Genomic DNA, 25870 nt, shown 5'->3' with positions numbered 1-25870 from the left:
CCTCATAAACGGATGGAAGGGCAATATGTCAATTTTTATATTTGAGAATTTATTTAGAAACAATCCAATATGCCAACACTCTGATTGCAAAGACACCATTTGAAGAAGAAAGAACATTACAGCGATTTTTTAAGTTACACCCAAGGAATGAAGAAAAACAGGTTTCATCTCATAATCTTTTTGCATAGTTTTTACTCTAAAATACACTGAATATACAGGGTGCCCATTATGTATGGAATATAGTATATATCTCGGTAAATATCGAATGTATACAAAATTTTCTTATATGAAAGTTGTATAACATTTTATTTTCCATAATAAGGTAGCATTCAGTTGTTTTTATTTCAAAAAACAAATGAGTAACGAAAAACAATTGAATTTTTGTAAATGGCAGTGTGTAACACCACTTCCATTGTTCGAGGGCTGTTGTTCCACTGGGAGCCAAATTCGTGGCAGAAGGAATGGCCGCGTTCCCGCCAACTACGACAGACCGCCCATATATTATGTTTTTGTTTTTTGATTGTTGTCAAATTAAGAAATGCGTCGCCATTAATACCTATGTGAAAAATTGTTTTACAATAAATTTTACAATTTTTTTTCTCTTTTCGATGATATAACATGGAAGTACCCTTATTCAAAAAAATGTATTTTTTATATTTAGATCAATAATATGAATCCAGATATACTACATCAAAATAATACAAATTAACGTGTACATTTCTTATTAAATCTTGAAGACAAAACGAAATTAGCAGTAAAATAGTTTTCACCGCATTGAATGTTCAAAATATTCAACATTAACTGCAAACCAGTGGCATAACCTATTACAAAAAACTTGAAAAAAAATGTATTTATTCTACACGGGTGCTAACGTGTTAGGTCATTGAAAAGAGAAAAAAAATCTCTATCATGAGCATAATCAAAAAGTGCATTGTTATTTATAAAAATTCAATTATTGTTTTTCGTTATTCATTTGTTTTCTGAAATAACAACAATGGAATGCTGTCTTATTATGGGAAATAAAATGTTAAACAACTTTCATACAGAAACATTTTGTATACAGTCGATAATGGGCACCCTGTATGTCCATATTATATTACCACAATATCCAGACAATCAAAGCCTTATTGTACTAAAAATGTGTGCATACCTTGTTTGAAACAGATATTCAGCTTGATCTGCAGTTTGTAACCTAAATACATATTGCTTCTTCGTATAATCCGCAGCTTTTGTGGCAAGTGAATGGTGGATTCGAATGGCGTTGTGCAAGTTGTCGCTCATTTGATTTTTTCTAAATCCATTTTCGTCCTTATGTAAATATAGGATTTGGTCACGCAGAGTGCAGTAGAACATCTTCCAGCTGCGTTTGTGAAATGGAGCTAGAAAAATGCAGCAAAGGCCTTCGAAATAGCTATTTAATATGTTCAGGGGTTAATAATTGCAAAACAACAACACACATGTGAAATTAGAAGGCTAATAAACAAAATAGTACCAATACTGTAAGTGTAAAACATTAAAAACTTACTTATTGTCGCAAAAATTATATAGGCACATTCAACCAAAACCTTTGCTGTAAAATACGAGGAAGCATTGAAACTAATTTATACCATGTAAAAATAAAACCAAATCAAAATAATCAATAAATCAATTACATTCTTTTTAGGATGAGATGAACCTCGGAATGAATCAATTGATAGAATGGCAAATTGCACCAGATGAAACAGAATTTGAACATTTGGCGCAATTATACCCATTAGAAAAAAATTTTAAAGGATACATTGACAATAATCCTTAAAAATACTAACGTTTTCAATTATTTTTATCATAAATAAAAAATAATGATAACATTTTAGTAGAGTCGATTGTAATCTAAATATATTACTCCAGCTGTTTTGGAATATACAGGATGTCGCAAAAGGCAAAGATCTGGATAATTTTTTAAGATGTTAGTAATTAGCGAAAACTTCAGAGAACTTTTATGGTGTAAAAAATATATTTCTGTAAAATACTCACTTCGCTTAGCATTAGCATCGTAGCAACATTTACGCATAACATATCCCTTCTTATATTCCACCGCATTTGCTGAATTTGGAATGTCTAAAAATGGATTTCCGCTTACATTACTGGAATCATAAATTTTTGGAGCATTTTGAGCAGTACCATCATCCACTTCTTCATCACTATTGAAAAATGGTTAATAGAAATAAATTATTGCACACTGACTAAGAAATACACTTACAGAGCCCATTCAAGAGGATAGTTTTTAATGGCATGAAACAATTGCTTAAGAATTTCTCGAGGAAAGTTTTCACACTCATTCAATCCTGCCAAGTTTTCGATAAATTCGTTGCAGGTCATTTTTCGAGTAATGTTCTGTCCATGCAAGTCTGTGTTTAACAACATAATCGCACATGTCAAAGTATGTACGGCATCTAAAAGCAATTAATCAAATGTCGAAGTAATGTCGTCATTACCCAAGGTTGGTATATTACAGGTTGCCTCGTAACTATCGACCAATAGCAATCGAGGCGCGAATACGTCACTGGTACCCCACGATTTAAACGAAATAATAAATGCATGCAGCCATACAGCTGGAAAATTTGATGCGTAGCTATTGTTTACAGTTCTTTGATGATGTTTGAATCGTTTAACTACTGAAACACAAATATTCATTTTATATTTTAAAATTTAGTAATTATAAATCGTTATATAATACAGTCAATCTTCGTCTGATGTACCAGTGTTTACCGTGAAAGATAAACAGCTTCATCTAACAATCAATTGCGTAGTCACAGTTTATATTGTCTCTACACTTAAGTCTTCGATTTGTAGATGAGATAGGCGGTATCAACGAGACCATATGATCCTCCTGCTTCGGTCAGTTTTAAACACGTTCATCTTCTGCCGACCCGCTTTTCCCTAAAGCATCATTTTCTTTCATTTTCCGTAAATATCGTGACCGCCAATCAACAATGTTGCTACGTTCCATCAATAATTGAAATTAACATTACCTAATTTAGTTATGAGTTTTATTGATTTGCCGTCACAGCAGCAGCTAGCTCGCTGTAGCCTTTTCCAAAGGAAATGCCCACATACGGCAGCTTTCTGTTTGTCAAAGAATTCCACGACCCTTTTAATAATATTTCTAGGTTCTGAATGCACAGGTTCAATATTTATAACCTTACGCGTATGTCACATGACAAGTAATGACAAGGTAACGAAATTTGAGTGGCTACCAGTGACGTCACGAGCAGACGACTTGATCCCCATTATTGCAGTTACGAGGCAACCTGTAATATACCAACCTTGGTTATTACCTACCTTGTGAATTAAAGGAACCTGGATTACAGTCTAAATATCGTTTCGAAAAATGAACTAACACCCTTTCCCTTTCCTGTGTTTCACCAGTCAGAGAAAACTGCTTTAAAAATTTTCGTAATGCAATATCTAATGAGTCATGTTTGAATCCAAAATATTTCAGATACTCATCGGCCACAGCTCTACTGAAGTCGTTGCTAAAAATCATAAAGTAAGCAATTGCTCACAATCCGCCACGAACATACTTTTTGCTAAGATGTCTAGATACATCAGATTTCTTGAATCCATCTAGACAGTATAGTCGTTTGGCAAGACGTTCGGCTGACGGTAAATCTACAGCTTTAGGTGAATAGTGAAAACTGTGTAAACTTTCAATATCACTATCATCTTCTGACGATGGAGGTGAGGATGTAGATCTTCCCGACTCTTTCAGTGTTGTGCCCTCCTCGGTCATATCGTCCCTTGAACTACCCATTTCCTAACGAGTAAAAATTCAATTATTTTTAATTAACCAAAACTTTTTATCTCCAACACAAGTGTAAAAAAACCATTTTAAGTATCTTAAAAAATAAGGTCGTCAATTGAAATGCGAAAAATTTACAGGGTAATGGTGGCCCCCATTTCTTTAAACACTTAGGGTAATATAAAGCCTCCAATATGACTAAAATCCCTATATCGATAGTATACCGACCGGTCACCATGTTGGGGTAAAATCTATTGCAGTACTCTAGCCATATAGGGACTCTAAATGTTAGGATCCAAAGTAATGAAAAAGGCGACTGTTGTAAAATAATTAGCTTCCCCTAATTTACACTACACTTACTTGTTCGGCAAATAGTTCGAATTTGGATCGCAGTCGATTTTCATTTTCTCGGTAACCTTTGCCCCGATCTTTTAATCCCATTAAGTCTTTGTCCGGTCCCTTCACTTGAATCACAATCCGATGGTCACACTCGGCATTAGTTCCGTACCTCTGTCGAGGTTCTGACACTAAAAGTGTACTATCACTATCACTATGATCACTAATTTCCATAACACAATCACGAATTCCCATACTATTATCGTCATGATAATCTGGACTTGAGATATTCGAAATTGCTTCAGATATGCTATAATCACCGTTTCGATGTGGTTGCCCGGTATCGGAATGCAAACTATTGGTTATGGTATATGGCATACGACAGGAACCTGAATGGCTAGACATAATTGAGGAAGACACAGATGTGGGTGATGCCGGCGAATCTGATCGTGACCTTAACGGACTCGGGGATGATGGCGAAGAATTGCTGTGAGACGAGGTACTTCCATTAGACATAGTTTGACAACACTGTTTATGCTGTTCTAATGATGTCGTAACAGGCGCATTGTACGTCCATACAATTCTATCACTTTTGGTAGACGAATTGGAACTAACTTCTGGTCGGGTATCTAGTAACGTATTTAATGAACTAGTAACGTCATCCTCTATATCAATATCTACTGTGCTAATACTAGAGTCCTTTTGCATTTGTAGTTGATCCTCCGATCGGCTTGTTCTTACAAATGAATTACTATTAAAACCTAATTGTTTCGACGATTCACTAACAACTATATTTACGTCCCTTTTATTTGCACTGACAGGAGATGTGTTGGCCGAATTGGAATTTGATTTATGTGTTCGAAGTCCCATTTCCATTTCGTTTGGACTGTTGGGTACAGAGTTATGCTGATAACGATGATGATGCGAATGTGTGTTACGATACCTAACAAGGAAACCATAAGCAAAAAAAGTACGTATATAGGGCACTAACTCACCTAAGATTCTCTAATTTCTTTTGTTGCTTTGGTAAAAGGTTAATTTGTTGTGTTCTGGAAATGTTGAGGATATGTTCCCCAGTCATCATGTATGCTTCAAACTTTGGCGGACCTTTAGGTTTGTAAATTTCACTCGCGAGCGGTTCCCACTGTAACCTCTCATCCTCTTGAAAATGATCAGCTAGCAGTGCTTCCTCCTCTGCTGAACATGTTCCATTGGCACGTACGTTAGGTTGATGAACGGCTGGTTCGGGCCTTGTATTTCTATATACGTTCGTAAATGAGCCTTTGCTACGAATGTCCATAAGGTCCACGTCTGCACTGGGAGATAACAGATGCTTTTTGATTATTGTCTTCACTTTTGGATCTAAAACAAACAATTTCATGTATCCCACAGAAGTGTTTTATTTCGTTCGGTGCCCTTGGCTGTCATTATTGACTTTAGACAAAATCTACATCAACAAAAAAGTTGTAGGTAGTTAATTATGCCATTAAAAGGAGGGCAACCAAATATTTTTATGAAGCTAGAATTTTTGAGAAGGTAAAAACAAAAACATTATAAAACATTATTTCTTGTGAATCTTACAAGGGCCCACATTGCTAAAAAAGTCTCGAAAAAAGTATGGCATAAAAAAATTTACGTTATTCTGTATGATTAAGCACTTATTACCTAAATCATATATTTTTATTTATTTATATTTTTATATGTTGCTGTTTCACAAATCATAACTTCAAAAAACATATGTGTCCCGTTAATCTCATAATTATCTACAACTTTTTCCTTCGTAGATGACCATAATCAATAACATCGAAGCCAGGGCCACCAAATGAAACAACGAAAACAAGATTTTAACGTCTTATCTAGTTGGCTAGCTAGCTTGTAAAAGTACAATTTTTTTCTTGTCAATTTCAAAATTACCCTATATTTTTTCGTTAAAGAAAATACAGAAAAATGTTTTATATCTACGCTTATAAGTTGTTTATTTGTCCAGGTAAGCAATCTTTACATACTTATTATTTTGATATTTCCGGTCTGTCTCGAAATGGATCAAGCATAGTTTCAATCGCTTATGGAAGTCTTCAATAATCAACAATAAACACTATCATTGAAACTATCGCCCCTGTGAATCCATAAGGTCTTATAATAATAATAATGAATTTATTGTCTAACAGGAAAACACGCCAATTCTAAGACAATGTATAAAAATTACACAGAATGTACATAGCTACAATAATAAACGCTAAATGCGAAAAAAAAAAAATAAAAAATAAAATAAAAATAGCAAACATTATTAAACGTAGCAATAATTATTCAGACTGATAAACAATAATCGTAAATCATAAAACAAAATTAAGTTAATATAAAAAACGCAGATAGAAAGATAGAATAACCATGCATAGCAAAACAAATAGATATCTACACAATTTAAACTATAACCTTACTAATAGTTGGAAAAACAATAAACGAAATATCGCACTTGCACATGTGGCGTCTAAAATTGACAGCCGCGAAAATTCTAACCTTCAACCTACTTTATCAGTGCCTCTTGGAGGAAACGACAACAACAAAATTGACCAACACGGCAACACAGGTACGTGACTATTGGATAAAACGTAAATAGCGCATTTCGATATCTCACATAGTTACGGCAAAAATCACCGGATGGACGACAGCATGACTGCTAGATTATTATTGAGAATAATAAGAAATTTATTCTAAGATTTTAAATAAAGATATAATTCAATATGGCCTTATTTATCAAAATATCAAAAAATTCACAGATTTCGCAATCCCTGCAGCCATCGAAGACATTGGAAATAACAACCGTATAACGCCATATGTAAAACCATTGACTAAAGGGGTCCTATTCACATGCGGACATGTAATCGTATGTGTGTATTCTCATTATTGCTTCTTATTATCCATAGCTAGTAGCACAGTACTCGACACAACACCCAACAGAACTGAAATAGTGACACAACGCCGCATGTTCGTCGAACAAAAACTTGTCTGAAATTGATTCACAAATCAATGACGCAAGGACACAGCTCCATGGCTACAATTATATCAAAGGAGATGTGAGAGAATTTTAGATTGGAATTAACAGAACAATTGAGCACTATTAAGTTAAGCACCGTAACGACAGTATCCGCGACTTTTCCTTCCTCTATCGATCACGGTCGTGTACGGTACAATCGTAACTTAATGCGACACCGTTGTCTTTTCTGCGTGGACGAAACTCGTAACTTTGTACCCCTATACCACATACCGATACGAAACCATAAACATTTACAGTGTTAATATTTAATAGAAAATAAAAATTTCAATATTTAACCCATCTTTTATCATTATAGAAAGCGACAGATGCTGAATTTTTTTTCATTATCCATGTTTAGGGAGTGCCACCAAATAGTATAGTAAAAACAAAAAGTCGCCATCTTTCCAACACCATGTGTTTCGTATTAAAACATGCTTCGAATAGTTTCACTTCCTCTGTTTCAGTCTTGTATCGTCGTATTTATTAATTTCTGAAGATTCCAAAAATCATCAAAATCACGATTAGTCAATGAGAACCAAAATAGACCCCAATTCTTCTATTTTAAGGAGGACATCAAAGGCGTGAGAATCATTGCATTCTAATGGTGAAAGAAAAAAAATAGAGATTAGTTTGAGTGTTTCTATCACCACGGCGACAATAAGTTACGATGCGATGCGATAGGATAATATGAAACTTTCTGAACTACAAATTACATTACGTCAAAACTTCGAACATCGAACCAATAATTAACTTTATTTTATCCGACTTTTCGACGCATTGGTTTCATGCAACTTCCTTTGTTGCGACTGTAGTCATCTACAAATCTACATTCAAATATATAAGATTTAACGGAATTGTCTATGAACAAAAGTGTTATTTGCATAAATTTAATTAATTAAAAAAATTCTTCCATGCAACGTCTGCAGAAAAGTTAAAGCACGATAAGAAATTAATAATTAAAACAGTTTGGAAACTTTTATGCGAAAGTTTTATGAACATCACACTTAAACCCTGCTCCGTCGGACTCAAAATGGAATGTTTAGTAGGTAAATATTTATTTCTCTGAAATGGGAATGTCTACAATTGTCGATCGCAACGTGAGCCATTCTGTTACTTTTTTCATCACGGAAATCGCTTGATATCTAAAAACAGTGCAAATATCAGATTTATATGCATGTACTAGATACTATTAATATGCGATCAAAATGAGGTGCCTTTGGAATGTTTGTTTACACGGTAAATCGTATTGAACTTCCAAAGGCGGCTCGACAGCCACTCATTTTTGATCGTCCGTTATACATATGTTCTCGCCCGATTAAAAATTTATAGGAACGGGCACGTTAGTAAGTTTTGAATTTTATTAATTGAGTAGTCAACCCTCTAAACCTATAGGGATAGCAAGAACATTTTGGAAAGCTTTTTAAAGTGAAGGAAAATTTTCGAAACGGGTTTACAAATTTTCAATTAAATTACCTGCTTAACAGGTCTCTTACTTGCCAAAAATCGCCGATTTTTTAAAATGTGATCATTATCGTATATCGTAGCTGTAAATATAATTGTCAGAACCTCTCCTTGAATAGTCCGGGTGGCACATGCGTAAATAGCAGATGCGTTTGCATTTCAAAAAAGATTGAGAAGACAATCTTAAACCTACAAATAACCTAATGTCCAACTCCGCTGAATTGAGATACGCAACTTTTCATGCGAAGAATCGAACCCGAGCCGCCCGGTTGCAAGTCGAGTATCCTTGCCACTAAACCATTATTGCACACATTCAATCGTTATTAAACTGAGTTCGCATTCCGAAATAATTGTGGGGAGGGGGGGGGGTCAATTTTCGCCTGCATGCGTCCGGGTGTCCGAAAAGTTCCTGACTGAAAACAAAATGTTGGATGTATGTTGCATTTCATTAATATTAACGGATACGTACAGATAATCGTCTTACTGACTTGCCGTGATTCCCCAACTCTCAAAAACTTCAGACATCGAAAATCTTCCTTCTCGTGTGGCGTTTGCTACACTGCCTGTATCACAAAACTTGACTATCAAGTTTCGAACGGCATTACCATGACGATATCTGCATCGGGAAATTGCACTACGGCCTCCCTAAATTTTCTGCCATTGCGGAACACGTGCTCCACTAGACATATTCTCTGCCAAACATCACACATTTTTGCACACTAGTCCCTAACGCAGTGAAACGAATAAGAAATAGTGAGCGGGTATCTCACTTCCTCCACTTGTATGACTGATACGACCCACTGGAGAGAGAATGTCTTGCCAATACATACAACAAAAACTGATCTAATCGTTTTAAATTGCTTCGGACACCCGTCATTAGTATGCATTTTTTCCTTGTTATGACTGTGAGCTTATTTTCACTTTCATACTTTTTGATATCTCACCAATTTTTTTTGTTGTCCACAAAAAATGCTTCTGCGCCAGGGCCAGGTATTATTATTTATCACGTATACAGGGTGCCCGTTTTTCGCACTCCATCATGGAGATTTCTCTACTCTACTCTACTGCGTTATTGAAATTGGGACAAAAAGGTTGCTAAATATGTAACCGACTCTTAAAATGGAAGCACTTTTGAGCGAACTTTTTCAGTTATCATAAGAACTTATTTTTGAATTTGAGGATATATTGGTTTCAACGTAGCTCTTAATTGGACTACAGAATGGCATACAATCTTATGACAAGATAGCATTTTAAAAAAAAATTCACAGATTTCGCAATCCATGCAACCATTGGAAATGACAACCGTATAACGCCTTGGCTGAAACCCCGCCGCTCAAAAATAAAGGCAAAAATAAAAGAAACAATAAATAAATATACCGGGTGGTGTACGGTAAGTAGGAACATAGGGATTTAACATGCGAAATTAGTTTTATGCAATATCCTGCCCTCCTGTACATTTTACAGAAAAAACTGTCGAGTTTAAAGTTGTTCAGAATTAAAAGGTGCATGCAAAACTGTTTTTACATGTTTCATTAAGCTTTTGGTATACCCGCAAATTTAAAAATAAATTTCAACATTTCTGTTATTAGTAGCAGTAGCCATGACTTTTGTTGTTTTATGAATTGATGAAATAGTTTGGTATACCACAAGTTCATAATGAGCTCAAAAAATGGGCATCAACTCTTATGACGAGTAAATAAACAATATCTGAAAAGTCTCCAAACTTCTCCTGTAAGCTTCCATACAAAATAGCGAATCAAAAATGACTCCTAAACTTATGTATTCAGGTTTTTCATCGTTTATTCGATGAAGATAAATTAAGCATAAGCGTTGAGTGAACTTCACTCAACGGCATAAGGTATTAGCCAACAATATTTCGACTTTTCAACCTAATATATTTTAGTGTATGAAATCAGAAGGAAAAATTCACTTTTAGACTTTGCATATTAGTCGATACAAAATCAACCTTTGTTGAATTAATGCATGAAATACCGGATATTGGCACTAAAATATCCACCCTTACCTTCACTCTGCCGTACACATTTACACGATTTAATGTAGCACCGGTACACGAATTTCTCAGCTCAAGTAGTATACTTACGGGGTTTTAGAGGTAAAAGATGTAAATGTTATTAACTTAATGATGATGTAGTAACATAAACACAAAAATATTTACGACATAACTGCAATACCACATCAAAATTCAAAAAGAGGTCTGCGAGTATACGTCGAAAAAGAATCTCATTGGAACAACCCATTCACCACGCAAAGTGCTTACTTTGAAATATGACATAAATTATATATGTTGATATAATTGGATAAAATCATAAAACGATGTGTGTTTAGTGAAATTTGTTTAGGGACAAATGAAAATTAATAACAGCGTCAACGGTATCTGTAGATATCCATACTAACGGAACAAAACTTTATTAATTAAATTGAATTATGTAAATGTATGCAGATTTTTCGTAATGCTGAACAATAATTCCAAACACGAACGTGCCATTTTTTACTTCAAACGATTACACAAAAGCTCCACTTCTGATGGGAGCAGGTGACGTGTAAGTAAAATCCTCAATGAAATTCCAAATGCATTTTAGTAACTTTGATGTTACGGCAAATAAAGAATAATGCATAAATGAACGTACCTACCTAATTTACAAGTGTCGAATTTTATGTCGCCTGATTGAAAGGGCAAATTATAATTGAACGTGGCTTTGTAGAGCGCAACATCGGCTTTGTTCCTCCCACATACGAGCGAATAGAATGAATCTCCTTAACAACGATTATTATACAGTAGGTAATTGTTCATTGAAATAGAAATTTAATGGTAAATTATATAGAAATTATGTTCCAGTGACAAACCGCTTTAATTCCCTTCACATATTGGCAGTACAAGGTTATCCATCAAAAATTTAAATCTCTAAGAATTTTGCTCCAAGACTTGACATGACCATAAAAATGAAATATGTTCAATTGTTCTCTCAGTAATTTAACGAAATACATAATACATCGTACCCCATAAAAACGACGAAATCCCATTTTTTTCCGTACTCCATTCCTGTTTTTCGCAGTTCCCCTGGGAACTTCGGGAAGTTCTTTCGAAGTACACCTTCACAGAAGAAATCTACGTTCTAAATGTAAAGTATCTTTCCTGCTGCCTCCTGTTTTTTTCCCTATAATACAATTTCACTGTGCACATTTTAAATATTTGAAAGAATTGTAAGTTAACATATTATGCTAAGTACTTAATTTTGCTTTGAACTGGTAGCGGTGCGTAAGAAGGCTACGGCAGGCAATGACTAATTTGGAGTCTGCAGGAGGATCCAACTGGCTCCGTGGCGCTCTAATTGATGCAATTAATAAAATATTAACAGTGGGGATGCGTGATCTTTCGCCTTCTTACGTGCCGGATACAGTAGTGCCCTGTATAATCACACTGTGCACATTTTAAATCCTGTGAACACTTGTGTGATAAGAGATGTCGTTTCAGAACATGTTGCAGATTTGATCAAAAATTGCAGTATATACACTTTAAATCTATTGAAACATTGTGTATTTTTAAGCGGCAAGGGTTTATTTTTCATTTATTTTTATTTTTTGGCTTTATTTTTGAGTGGGCGGGGTTTCAGCCAAGGCTACTCTACCAACCCAACCCACTGTACATTTACAAATATTCATGCCCGGAGCCGGATTCGAACCGGGGACCCTTAGTACCGCAGTCCAACTTCAACTGAACTGCGCCGGACCGGTCATTAATACACACTACGTTCTTTACTGTTAATCGAATTCACAAATAACCTATACCTATCACTGTTTAATTTGATAGTTTTTAATGTGACGGTTGATAAGATTGAAAACAGTTGATATGACGGTTGCTGTTATTAGTTCTGTTATTTACTTTTATAATAATTTTCTTTGTATTTTTTCGTGCTTTTTTCGATACTGTAATAGTTAGTAGCCAACCATGACGTTATTTTTTTGTTATATGCGACATTTTCAATTAACTACATGCGAAATTAGATTACTCACTAGTAGGCGGGGGACACTGTAACCCGAAGGTCCAATCTTCAAATGAGCATAACTTTTGTTTGAAAAGTTATTTTTAAAATCCGTTCGACAATGTTGTTCCTTAACTCACCAAGATACCAAATTTCGTCGAAATCAGATTTTTTTTCGCACCCCCAAGTAGGAGTGCGCCCTTTCGTGGTACGAATTTTGAAAAAAATGTTCAAAATCTGATAAGGCATACCCGAAAACCTATTCAAAGACGTGCCACCCATCTTTGTAACTCTTATGGTTGCTGAGAAAAAAATTAAACAAGAAATCCAAATTTCACCACTTCTTTGGGGGTGGCAGGGTTTGACAGGTGGATGTTATTTATCGCCTTCTTTGGGGGTGGCTCCCAAACGAAACACGTTGAACCCTCGGTTTATTTGGAAAAAGTGCTTGTCTTTATCCCCTCGATCACCCAATTTTTTTTTACATGCGGTCATGTAACACCCTGTAACCATTTGGAGCCCACTTAGGCAGATCTAACTTTACGAAATAACGAGTGTTGGATAATTATTCTGGTCAGACAGTATGTTTTGCAGTTATTACAAAAAAAATGTACATGACTGACAGCTGTCAATCTTACGCTTTTTAACTTGCTGCATACTTCTCGAAAGTTTGTGCATTTTTAAACTATTACAACTACTATTGAACACACCCATTAATAGATGAAAAAATTAGTCAATATTGAGACACAGGAAAAACTGCTAATCTTGCTGTTTCCATATACACAGCTTTGCATCGTGGTGAAAGATTCCATAGCACAGAATTAAAATTTTATAAATAGTAGGTGCGCTGAAAAAAAATAGTACAAAAGAAGAGACAGAATGAATCACGCTACGCTATTCCAGACATCAGATATACAATATTGAGTTATCAGATTATTTTGAAACCTCTTATTAGTGCCATGAAAGGTATTGATTAAGATATATCATTTAGAAGAAAATGCGTAGGTATACTCGCACGTCTCCATTTATAATAAATAAATAGATTTTCCTTAAAATATCACTTCCACTATACCTACCTTCTTATTTACTAGCGGCGTCGTACCTAACAAAGCGATATTTTAGTCGACCCACCAAATAAGAATTGATACAATCTTATGTTGCCTAAAAGGAAGTGCATATCGATTTTACGTTCAAATAACCACGGTTTAATTTATAGCCCACGTTACGGAAATAATTAAATTCAGTTACCTTCATGCTGTTTTAGAGTCTACTATAAAGTGTACATACTCTCATACACAGAAGGGAGCTAGCTCTACCACTACCACTAGATAAGACATAAAATATATAATGAAAAAGGCCTTACCCCGTTTTATTTTTAGTGTCACTGGATCGGATGATAACCGGAGACATTTTAAAACTGTAAGCAAAGAGTTATGTTAGGTTGTTAATTATTTAAAAAAAAACATTGATATATTGGAAACGGATGGGGTGTAAAATGAGTTATTTGAAAAGAATGAAATGGTGAGCGCAAATCCGCAACGGTTTGATTACGTTACAGGTGAGCTGTTACCTTTTCTTTTATTGCCATTCTACAAGCACAAAAAATAAAGATATACAGTGTAAGGGTGTACTCTAGTTTTATACCTCATCCGTCGTCACGTACATAGATACTTCTATTTGACATAAGCTTTAACAGTTTGGTGCGAATAGAAGAAAATGTTGGGTTTCACTACATATTGGTACAATCAGTGATAAATTTCATCACAACTGTAGACGCTTGAGAGCGCCGTAGACTTCCGAATATATTAAACTAATTAGTGGTAGTAGACCTATTTCACTGATGCAGTTGGGGGTATCCAAAAGCTATTCATTCTGCCAGTGACTGTACAGCCTAGAGTATTTAGCAATACAATGGGTAACATAAATACGAAATGTCGATTCAGTATAATTGCATCAAGTTAAATAAACTCCCGTGTATACAGAGCTCCCGCTTACTCCCGATTTGGTGATTAACGATCGTCCGAGCTCTACTTCTTCAATAATTTGCAACCTGACAAAAACGGCGGGCTTTTGGCTTTAAACTTTTTTTGACAAGTACGTCATAGGTCAAAATCTCATGAAATCAGATTTACGCATGTATTTTTGGGAAACCTTAATTACAGGATGAGCCAAAAACAGGTTGCAATAACTCTCTAATATCCAGCAGTAGAGTGTAGTAAACTAGTTCGTATTCTTTTAAAATATTATAGACAGGCATCTCGCATTAAAACATTCATGATTCAATTAATTGGTCACCTCCCGGATGTCGCCAAAAATATTCTATTAAGAATTTTCAATGACTGGTTTTGTAATGGGTACTATATAGAACAATTAAAAGAAATTGTGATTTGCCTCATACTAAAACCCAACAAAGAGGCTCAGTTGGCACCTCCTATAGACCCATATCACTGATGTCATGCATCACTAAAACTTTTGAAAGATTGATTAAAAAACGTCTCCACTGGCTCATTGAATATAACCATTTTCTTCCAAGCACTCAATATGGATTCCGCTCTGGTCTTGGTACTATCGATGCAGTGTCTCAAATTGTAACGGACATACAATCTAACTTCTCCAAGAATGGATATCCCATATAGGCCTACCACAAGGATCGGTTCTAAGCCCCATTCTATTCAACTTATTTTCAGCAAACTTACATTATCTGTTCAGCGACTCTATAAAATGTGTGCAGTATGCGGACGACATTTGTATATACATACAAAAAAATACTTATGATGATTGTGTGGGGCCCTGCAGCACATCATGCGACTTGCCGATACATGGACTATAAATCATGGACTGACCATCTCTCCTGAAAAATCGGCCATTATGATATTTACTAGGCACAGATTGCGTACGCCTAATAATATAATGCTATCAGGATATGTAATTCCTGTAGTCAAAGATTACAAATATCTTGGCATTATCCTCGACTTCTGTGGTCAAAACATGTCCAGTATGTAAAAAGCAAATGTGATGGAGGTATCAATCTTCTCAAATGTATTACAAATAGAAGATGGGGTGCAGACCCCAAAGTCGCCTTGATGTTTTACGGGAGCTACGTACGATCTATATTGGATTACGGTTGCGTGCTTTACGGGGCTGCAAGCAAATGTCATTTACTAGGTGTCGACCGCATACAGTACAAATGCCTAAGGATTTGCCTTGGATCTATGAAATCCACTCCAACATCTGTTTTGCTTGCTGAAACTAAGGAAATTCCTTTGCAAAGTCGAAGAGATTCGTTATCTGCCAAATTTGTAATTAAATTAAGGTCTTACGAATCTAAATTAATCCAGCAACTATATGGGTTATTAATCGAAACTTTAACAAACAAGTATTGGAGAATAAAAACCTCCCCCCCATTAGTAGATGCTTTCCTGGCAACCAACAGTACTCCCAATATCTACCTAAGTAGCAAAAAAATGCCTGCTTACAACATGGATTATAGATCCTTGATATCAATTACCAAAATCATTACTCCCCAATACTCGGATTGCTCTATACTAAACAACATTATATTAAAATCCATATTGAGTGACCACTTGGAGAAAACAATATTATGTACGGATGGGTCAAAACAGGAAGATGGCAGCACTGGATGTGCAGTATACAGGGTGACAATTTGAAAACTTACCACCCCCCATATCTTAGTAAATAAACGAGATATTTAAAAAAATCAAAATCCGTTTCGATAATTCGGAGGGGGAATCACAATGACATAGTTGGCGACGCACCCCCTCCAACCCCCTGCGCCCCAGCCACCCCAACTTTTAAATCTTAAATAGTGACCCCCATGTGTGATCGTCGTTGGAAAGCTCTGAAAAAATGCTTTCCAACCATACCAAATAGCATTACATTTAGGTTAGTAATTATCGTGCAAATCAAAAAATAAACTAATATGATACATTTGAAATCTGTCGTATTTAAAACGCAACCGGCGAACATAGACGAACTAAGACAGAGAATAATTCAAGAATGTCGAAATATTGCAAAACCAACATTTGAAAAGGTTCGACAAGAGTTTGAGAATAGATTATAACTGGCGATCAAAAATGAGTTGATGTCGAGTCGGCTTTGGAAGTTCAAGTTAAATACGATTTTCCATGTTTATTTTTTGATTTGCACGATAATTACTAACCTAAATGTAATGCTATTTGGTATGGTTGGAAAGCATTTTTTCAGAGCTTTCCAACGACGTATCACACATGGGGGGTATCACTACTATTTAAGATTTAAAAGTTGGGGTGGCTAGGGCGCAGGGGGTGTGAGGGGGTGCGTCGCCAACTATGTCATTGTGATTCCCCTCCGAATTACCGAAACGGATTTTGATTTTTTTAAATATCTCGTTTATTTACTAAGATATGGGGGGTGGTAAGTTTTCAAATTGTCACCCTGTATATGCCTCACACTAATCAGTCCTTGAAGATTAAACTTCCTTCAGTCTGTTCTATATTTACTGCAGAAGCTGTGGCAATTGATAGAGCGCTACATTGGTTGGAGGATAACAATATACAAGAAGCAGTGATTGTATCAGACTCAAAATCTGTTTTAGAGGGTTTAAAAAATATTACGGAAAATCCAAAAAGATGTAGTCTATTATGTGATATAAAAAACAAAGTAGCAAGTAAAGATATCACATTTATTTGGACCATAAGTCATACAGGTATACGGGGCAATGAGATGGTCGACCGTCTTGCAAAAGATTCCATTAGAACTGGAAAAACTGAAAACATTTCAACAGTATCTGATTTAAGGTGGCATCAGGCAAGCATTCAGGACAAGTGGCAACAGAAATGGGTGGCAAGCATTCAGGACAAGTGGCAACAGAAATGGGTGGAAAATTCCCATAGTTCTTATAACCAATACTTCCTCCTTCATCCTTCCTTACCAAAAGACATCCCACATACAGGGTGACAATTTGAAAACTTACCACCCCCCATATCTTAGTAAATAAACGAGATATTCAAAAAAATCAAAATCCGTTTCGGTAATTCGGAGGGGGAATCACAATGACATAGTTGGCGACGCACCCCCTCACAACCCCTGCGCCCTAGCCGCCCCCCCCCCCAACTTTTAAATCTTAAATAGTGGCTCCCCATGTGTGATACGTCATTGGAAAGCTCTGAAAAAATGCTTTCCAACCATACCAAATAGCATTACATTTAGGTTAGTAATTATCGTGCAAATCAAAAAATAAACATGGAAAATCGTATTTAACTTCAACTTCCAAAGCCGACTCGACAGCAACTCATTTTTGATCGCCAGTTATAATCTATTCTCAAACTCTTGTCGAACCTTTCCAATGTTGGTTTTGCAATATTTCGACATTCTTGAATATTCGTCTATGTTCGCCGGTTGCGTTGTAAAAATGACAGATTTCAAATGTATCATATTAGTTTATTTTTTGATTTGCACGATAATTACTAACCTAAATGTAATGCTATTTGGTATGAGCTTTCCAACGACGTATCACACATGGAGGGTCACTATTTAAGATTTAAAAGTTGGGGTGGCTGGGACGCAGGGGGTTGGAGGGGGTGCGTCGCCAACTATGTCATTGTGATTCCCCCTTCGACTTACCGAAACGGATTTTGATTTTTTTAAATATCTCGTTTATTTACTAAGATATGGGGGGTGGTAAGTTTTCAAATTGTCACCCTGTATATTCACCTTCAACTTCTCCAAAAAGTCAGCTGCTACTATATCACGCTTAAAATGTAACCACGGTAGATTCCCAGTTCACCTCGCGAAGCTGCACATTATTCCATCTGCTGTGTGTTCATGCGATAATGCTTCTATATGCGACATGAATCATATCTTCTTTAAGTGCTCAAAAAATAATGATGAAATTGAACTACTTTACAATGGACTATTACTTAATAACGTTCAATTACCGGTTAATGTTGCTCACTTACTTTCCCTTAACCAAAAAATAATATTTGAGTTACTATGCAACTTCTTGTACAAAGTTGACCAGCTTATATAATCAACTTAAACTTATATAAATAATATAATATGTATAATTATATAATAATAATTATATAAACTTATATAATTTTGTGGCAAATGGATAACCTTCCATGCCATTTAAAAAAAAAAAAAATTGATTGAAGACATTAGATTAGAAATAGGAGCGTGGAAATCCCGATATTGTCTGAGTCTGAGTTAGATAAATTTCTGTATGGCTCATTGGATAACTGTTTTATTAAACAAAAAAACTAAGACTCATACAACCACTATGATATTCTATCTATTCTTATTTCAACAAGTTTAAGGAATCCATAAATCATCAACTTCAGCAATGGCTTTCAGCTTTCAGAGTAAGCCACGCAGAACTCACACGGTAGTACGAATATAATGCCGAAAACCCGAAAGTTCTACGATATTTCGCTGCCGATAGGTATATCGATCGATTTATAAAAGACGCCCAAATACCTGACAGTTAGTGAAACAATAACCTCCCCTTGAGAATCGAAAATGTGCTAAAACATGAAACAACTTAATGGGTACTTATTTAAATGATTTAGATTTAAATGAATGAATGGATGAACTGGTCCAGTTGCATTTGTATCTTTATTTAAATTGTAACGGTATAATTTAATCCTAAATTCTTACACCGTCGTCCGTTTTCAGCTTCTTTATGCTTACAATACAAAACATATACTTTCAAGTAATCTGGTAAATTTAAGTTTCATGTTATATTATATTATTACTATATTATTTTTTTATTTAATTTTATATTTTGTACTATATTTTGTTTCATACTTAGTGTTACTTATTTGGTTACGCAATGCAATTTTCAATTTTTTTTAATTAGTGAAAATTTTCCTTCCACCCCTGTCCAAGTCTAATGCATGGAGTTTAGAATAAGAATAGAATACCTACCTACCTATCTCTTACAGTTTCCGAGATCCCCATGGTGACCCACAAATTTGAATCAGTCTGTGATATAATTAATCGATTTGCCTTTATTTGAAAGGTGGTAAAATGTTACCAAGATCGGACCACAGATATGATAGTTACTTCTTCGCATGCGCAGGTTGGTTTTCATATGTTTAATACATATAATCAGTCGATTTGGCTTTATTGCAAGGTGCTATTGTTAAAATTTGATCATGATCGGTCAATCAATAAGCAAGTTAATGGTAGGGAGATTATACTTCTTATTAACGAGCTCCTAGCGAGGGCATGGTTTTGGACTTTCTGTCCGTCCATCCGTCTGTGGACAGGATAACTCCCGAACCGTTTCGAATTTTCCAATCCTGTTTTCAGTTTTTGTTTATCATCACTCAAGGAATAACTGATTAAATGTTCAGTGACTCAGAAGCTCATTTGCTAATTTGTTACAAGTTTATTGAATGTTCTTATTATACATCAGACAATAATCAACCTTACGTGGGAATAGCGATATGTACAACTACAGAAGAAAGTGGATTTTTTCAGCTCCAGTTCAGAGTTTGACAAATCAGCGTAAGGAGTGTGTCAATTGAACGAGGGTCGAAAAACACTTTCTCCTCAAACTTTACACATAATTTTTTCTGAAACTACAATTAAAATGGAAAAATTATCGTATGCAATAATGAAGTTTGACACATAGTAATCTATACCGGGTGGTGCCTAGCGCGACGCAGCATAGGGATTTGAATGGTAATTTCTTTATAGTCAATTACTAGCTCCCCTAATTATTTTAGAGCAAAAGTTTAAATAGGTTTTTTTAGAGAAAAAAATACTGCATCAGTTCATACTATTACTCATAATTTTCCGTGTTTCAAAACCGTAGAAATCCACAAAATAAAAAATTACATTTTTATAAATCAGTGATGCTTTGGAATCTTTTAACAAACTACAAGCGCATCGCATCTAAGTGAACGTTGTTTGACGTCGAACGATTTTCATATTTAATTCTGTTTCAACTAACCGACGCAAGAAAAAGCATCTATGGAGACATGGAGTAGTTTTTTTAGAGAATGTAATGCTGCATCTATGCACCAGATACTATTTGTTTATCATCTTCCGGAACCAGAGTACATAATCGAAGAAAAAGAAATTGATTTGAAGAAGAATTGTTCTTAAACTTCTGATTTTCCGCTACTGCAGCCAAAACGATGAATGTATTGTCGTTTCCCTTTTCCTGATGATTTTGATAGACATTTTGAACGTTATTGCAGTGATTTAACACTGTTCCTGTTTTTGAAACTTGCCGACAATTCTGTCTACTGTGGTACTGCTTGGAATCCGTCGATTGGGGTACTGCACAGTAAATACAGACGTTATTACTTGGCGGGCATAAAACAACATTAACATTTCCTCTTTCTCTTCAGTTAAATACATGACAAACAATTTTATGATTAACTCAACTTATAAACAAGTATAAATTTAATATACGTCAAAGGCAAATAATGAAAAGTTATCACTGTTTTAGGTAATTCCAAGACATATCTGATTTATTGTAAAATGAACCTTTGTTGAATTTTGTCGATTTCTACGGTTTTGAAAAACGGAAAATTATGAATTTTCTCTGACTTTTCTAAAGTAGTTTCAGAAAACGTTTTTTCCCTACATTTTTTGGACACTCCTTCAAAAGGGCGATTTTTAGTTTGAGCTAGGAAATTGTCTGTCAAGAGATTGGCACATTTTTTCACATAATTTTTATTTTTCCATTTAAGTGTGCCATGACGATTCCGATCTACTCGAAGTGACCGTTCTAATGGCAAAAATCGAAATACCTACTACCAAAAAGAGTACTATAACTGTCCTTGATCCTTAGTTAGAGAACCGGCAAAAGACTATATTCCTATTATACAAAAAAAGTACTTGGGTCATGTCCTGCGTACCCCTGTTGTGCAATACATAATGGACGGAAAAATGTTCGGCAGAACACGAGGGAGAGAAAGTTCACAGTTCAATTCAATTCGACGAAGAGATGGAGAGCAACAAATCCTTAGAATTCAAACGAAAACCAAGTACCAACATGTCAAAAACGCGAGTTCAAACAAAGTTACAATTAAATTGTTCGAATGAGTATTTTTGAACTGATTATTAAAGAGCAATATATTATTGTGTATCTACAGAAATGTTTCGCACTAAAATGACAATAGGTATATCCCTGTTAGTATAAATAATACACAAATACCATATGCTAATACAGCAAAATATTTAGGTATTACCCTAGATGCTAAGCTGCGCTGGAAGGCTCATATCAAAAAAAAACGAGAAGAACTTGGCCTCAAGTATAAGAAAATGTATTGGCTCTTGGGCAGACATTCCACCCTGTCAACATACAACAAAATACTATTGTATAAACAGATCCTTAAGCCCGTATGGACATATGGCATCCCGCTGTGGGGTTGTGCCAGAAAGACTAATATACACATCATACAGCGCTTCCAGAATAAAGTACTGAGGAACATTGTTAACGCACCTTGGTACTTCAGAAACAGTGACCTGCATAGAGATTTGGAAATGGAAACTGTGAGCCAAACCATTGAAAAACTTACCAGAAGTCATGAGCAGCGACTACTCCATCACGTCAATGTTGAGGCCATCCAGCTCCTCGACAACACGATGTTAACCAGAAGACTCAAGAGGACGAAACCCTTTGAATTGGTATAAGTGTTTGTGAAAAAGCAGAGTAAAGTGCTAGTGGTGTACACGTTAGCGAAGTGTAATGAAATTGTTAAAGACTAAGACCCTTGGTTGAGTTTTGTAGTACTAATTTAAGTTTGAACAAAATTTCTCATTGATCAACATATGATCAGATTGTAATTCCAAGAAACACCAATAAAGGATTTTCATTTAAAAAAAAAACGAAAATGACAGTTTCGGCTGAAACAAAGGATTTAATATGTAAACGTCACTAACAGGAAATTGACTAAAAGTACGTCGGAGGTTTTTATATTCATTCGTATTTGAGCAGTGGGAGTTTAATAAATAGAGCATCTCTACTTTAGGGAATTCTCCAATGTCGTTGAAAATCTCTGGATGAGTTCTAAGGAAGTGCTTAGGAATGCATATTTTTTAACGATCTTTTCATCATGTCTGTTGCTGACCAAGTACGACAATTTCCGATTTCCGGAATTTTCTTTACCTGTGAACGTGTCAACTGCATAGTTGTGAAAAACAACCAATGACAAGCGAAATTTCCGCCTCAAAAATAAGTAAGTATGTGTACCTATTTATGTTGTACACGAATATGTATCATAGCTAAAGGGAGCAGTCCTAGGTCAATACGAAATAGCTTATTAGATACATGTTCCCAGAGATCTATATTACACCCTTTGGGACTTCCTGTGTATATCTGAGCGTCTAACTAATATTAAGCCTTTACTTGATAACTTTAAATGTATATTATACCCATATCAAAGTTCTATTTCATTTTGAACGGATAGCTAAATTCGCAATTTCTGAATGAATTCATATAATTACATATTCACGTGGGAAACGCTTACAATTACAGTAAACAACAATTTTTTACACTGATTTGAAGGTCAGTTGTTAACTACTAAAATAGTGGATAATAAAAATACATATTTGTTGTTGAACGTTAAGACAAAACAAATAGAATAAATTATAAATTAAAAAATACTTTCTTACTTTTTATGTCGGAAAAAATACTCCAAATACTACGGGAGGATATCCGGATTAGATTACAATCTTGACTTTTGGTATAATTTCATCGGTGAAACAACAAAACGCATAGGTAAGCGAAATAAATTCTCCCATCGCGATATCGTGTTTTATTCAAGAAATATTACATGCGTGGTATTAGTCAAACCATTATTTCTTCTGTTATTAATCCAATTTAACTTTTTCTGTTACCATTTGCTCTATCAGAGATCTTGAGATATAGTGACGTCATGACGTGTTCCACTCTCTACAGCCAGTAATAGTATACACATGTCCTAAAACTAGCAATAAAACTGACTTTTTACAAAACACGCAAAAGTTTTTCCAGCCATGGCACACATTTGCACCAATGCAGGAATAGAGTATCTGTCCATTGCAGTATTTTAGTGCACATAAATATTCGAAGAGGGGTTGTAGTTAAAAACGACAAACTCCTTGCAAATGCACTGGAAAAAATTATTTACGGCTTTACGCATTTGTAATGGTAGCTCTGTTTGGATTTAGATTTTTGCTAAATTTCGTTGTAAAGTTAGACATTTTGTGAGATCTAAGAATAGAACAATTTCTTAAGGGGTTGCGGAAGCCTCTCGAGCCGAGGTGTCTGTGATTTAATCATACCTTGTCTTCTAATTAGTGCTATTGGATTGCAGTTGCTGGGTCAGTATTATAGGTCACTCTCTTGATCAGGAAGAGATTAGTAAGCAAGAGTTCACCTCTTTGCCTCTTTCAACTGTACTTTCGTGAATATAACGATTCCAACTGGCGAAATTTAAAAACAAGTATACAAATTGTGTACAATTAGTCCACGGCTAACTCGAGAACGAAAGACAGCGATGTCAAACCTTCGCCAATCGATTTCTACTAGTTCAAAGATCAGTGCCATGGAATATGAGGTGGATTAAAATTCGTCTTTCCGAATCCGAGCCCAGTGTTAAAAAATTCCTCTACTGAAAATCGTATGCGGTTCTTTGTATCTTGTTCCTTTTTGTTGTAGTCCATTTACGAAATCAGAAATCGGCACAAAAACAGGTGGCGCCCACAAGAACGTATAACATATACTGTTCAATGTATATTACTATACCGTCACGAGTTATTATTCACACTGTATATTTTTGCATGTTGAATAAGAATCAATACTAAAGGTTGCCCTCATTATTTGTTCGACAGCTCTGATTGTGGATGACGCATCCCCTCTTGTATAGCAGTTCTCTCGTCAGAAACTCAACTGCAATGAGTAGGTACTAAAAGGAAACTAAAACGTCATCATTAAAAAAAGAAGAAAATTATGTTGGCATTACGTCGGAAAGAAAAAATAAATTAGGAATTCACGTAATTTATGAAGTCGGCACATTCATCTTAGAAACACGCCTCCCTTCCATCGTTTTCCGTTTTCACTTACCTACAATAAATTCATCTTAAGATTTTATAGGTTTGAATTACAAACATTGATAAAACTCCACGAGTTGGATTCAGAACTCCTTACCAAATCTCGAGCAACGATTCTCATAATTGTGATCGCAAGGGCCAGATTGAGAGTTTAGAATAGTCTTTCCAAGACGAAAGTCAATATTTAACCACTTTCCAGAAACCGTATAAGAGTTTAACTTTTCCGCTAATTAATACGTTAAATATAGTTGTTTTAATTAGTACTGCTCTTGAAAATTTCTCCCCATCGTCCTCTTAATGTTGTACGCCCTCCAGATTAATTATCTTGAAACTTTTCACAAGAACTCGTACTGCGAAAGGTGCGACATAATGGAGTGCTACCGGCTATGTGTAAGTACGTAATTACAAAAAGACCTTTTATAACATCATTGAAAGCTCGCGAAAAGCTCCTGCAGTATTTATAGTGTTAGGGTTATGCGTTTACAGTTAGAGATTGTAACGAAAATCCCACAAAGAATTATAGCAGGACTGCTCGCTTACATAGAGGCTAAGTTGTTATCGGATTGCAAACCTGTGAGTGGGGGATGTTTGCAACACCTCACGATGCCTTGAGGGAGTAGGGATTTTATGGCCGTGGTTGTGGAACAATTTTTTGTAAGCAAACTAGAAAAGTTTTAAATTTACATTTCAGTAGGCCGGATTGTAACAGATCGATTGTAATTATTGTAATGTAATAATGGGCCGTATGAATAAAAGTAAGCAAATGCTTATACTTGCAAAATTCAAAGTAATTACTCGTAAGTGCACCTTCGCACTGGGCGACTTAGCAGCGCTTCTAAGCAGAAGGACAGGACGCAGTGCAGCGCTGCTAAACCATGCTAAACAGACCAGTATGAAGGGGCAGTTACGAGTATTTACTTTGAATATTGCAAGTATAAGCATTTGCTTACTTTTATTCATACGACCCATTGTAATAGAACACACGGTATTAAAAAATTCGATTGATTAAAATTCAAAAGTTATGAGTAGGTACTTTTACTGCCGTTATTAATGGCAACTGAGTAGAAGTATAAAAATTACACTTCCGGTATGGTACCGTCGTTGGCGATCATCGGAAAATGATACATATCTGTTTCGCAAAAATTGAACGCGCCCTAACGCCTTGAATCATACCTAAAGTTGCCACTAAAACCAGGTGTCAAA

The 25870-nt window shown here is 35.4% G+C and overlaps 1 protein-coding gene across 13 annotated transcripts in view; it reads right to left on the bottom strand.

Moving 5' to 3' along the window:
* The window catches only part of LOC116163485 (PH and SEC7 domain-containing protein 1), a 94358-nt gene that overhangs the window by 13286 nt on the left and 55202 nt on the right, over positions 1-25870 (bottom strand). For 9 of the 13 annotated variants that reach the window (XM_031477434.1, XM_031477423.1, XM_031477428.1 and 6 more), the window contains 8 exons: positions 13977-14030; positions 5113-5479; positions 4142-5060; positions 3564-3796; positions 3322-3515; positions 2240-2432; positions 2014-2180; positions 1151-1400 (listed from right to left, as the gene is read on the bottom strand). In XM_031477434.1, coding sequence (XP_031333294.1) covers positions 1151-1400; positions 2014-2180; positions 2240-2432; positions 3322-3515; positions 3564-3796; positions 4142-5060; positions 5113-5417 — 2261 coding nt within the window. In that variant the 5' untranslated portion in view covers positions 5418-5479; positions 13977-14030. The remainder of the gene's footprint in view (positions 1-1150; positions 1401-2013; positions 2181-2239; positions 2433-3321; positions 3516-3563; positions 3797-4141; positions 5061-5112; positions 5480-13976; positions 14031-25870) is intronic. The other 4 variants (XM_031477436.1, XM_031477425.1, XM_031477432.1 and 1 more) reach the window with 3 other exon arrangements.

The sequence above is a fragment of the Photinus pyralis genome, unplaced genomic scaffold (assembly GCF_008802855.1).
Source record: "Photinus pyralis isolate 1611_PpyrPB1 unplaced genomic scaffold, Ppyr1.3 Ppyr1.4_LG2, whole genome shotgun sequence".
NCBI lineage: Eukaryota > Metazoa > Arthropoda > Insecta > Coleoptera > Lampyridae > Photinus > Photinus pyralis.
The sequence above is the reverse complement of the archived record's forward strand: the minus strand, read 5'-3'. Positions and strand labels throughout refer to the sequence as shown.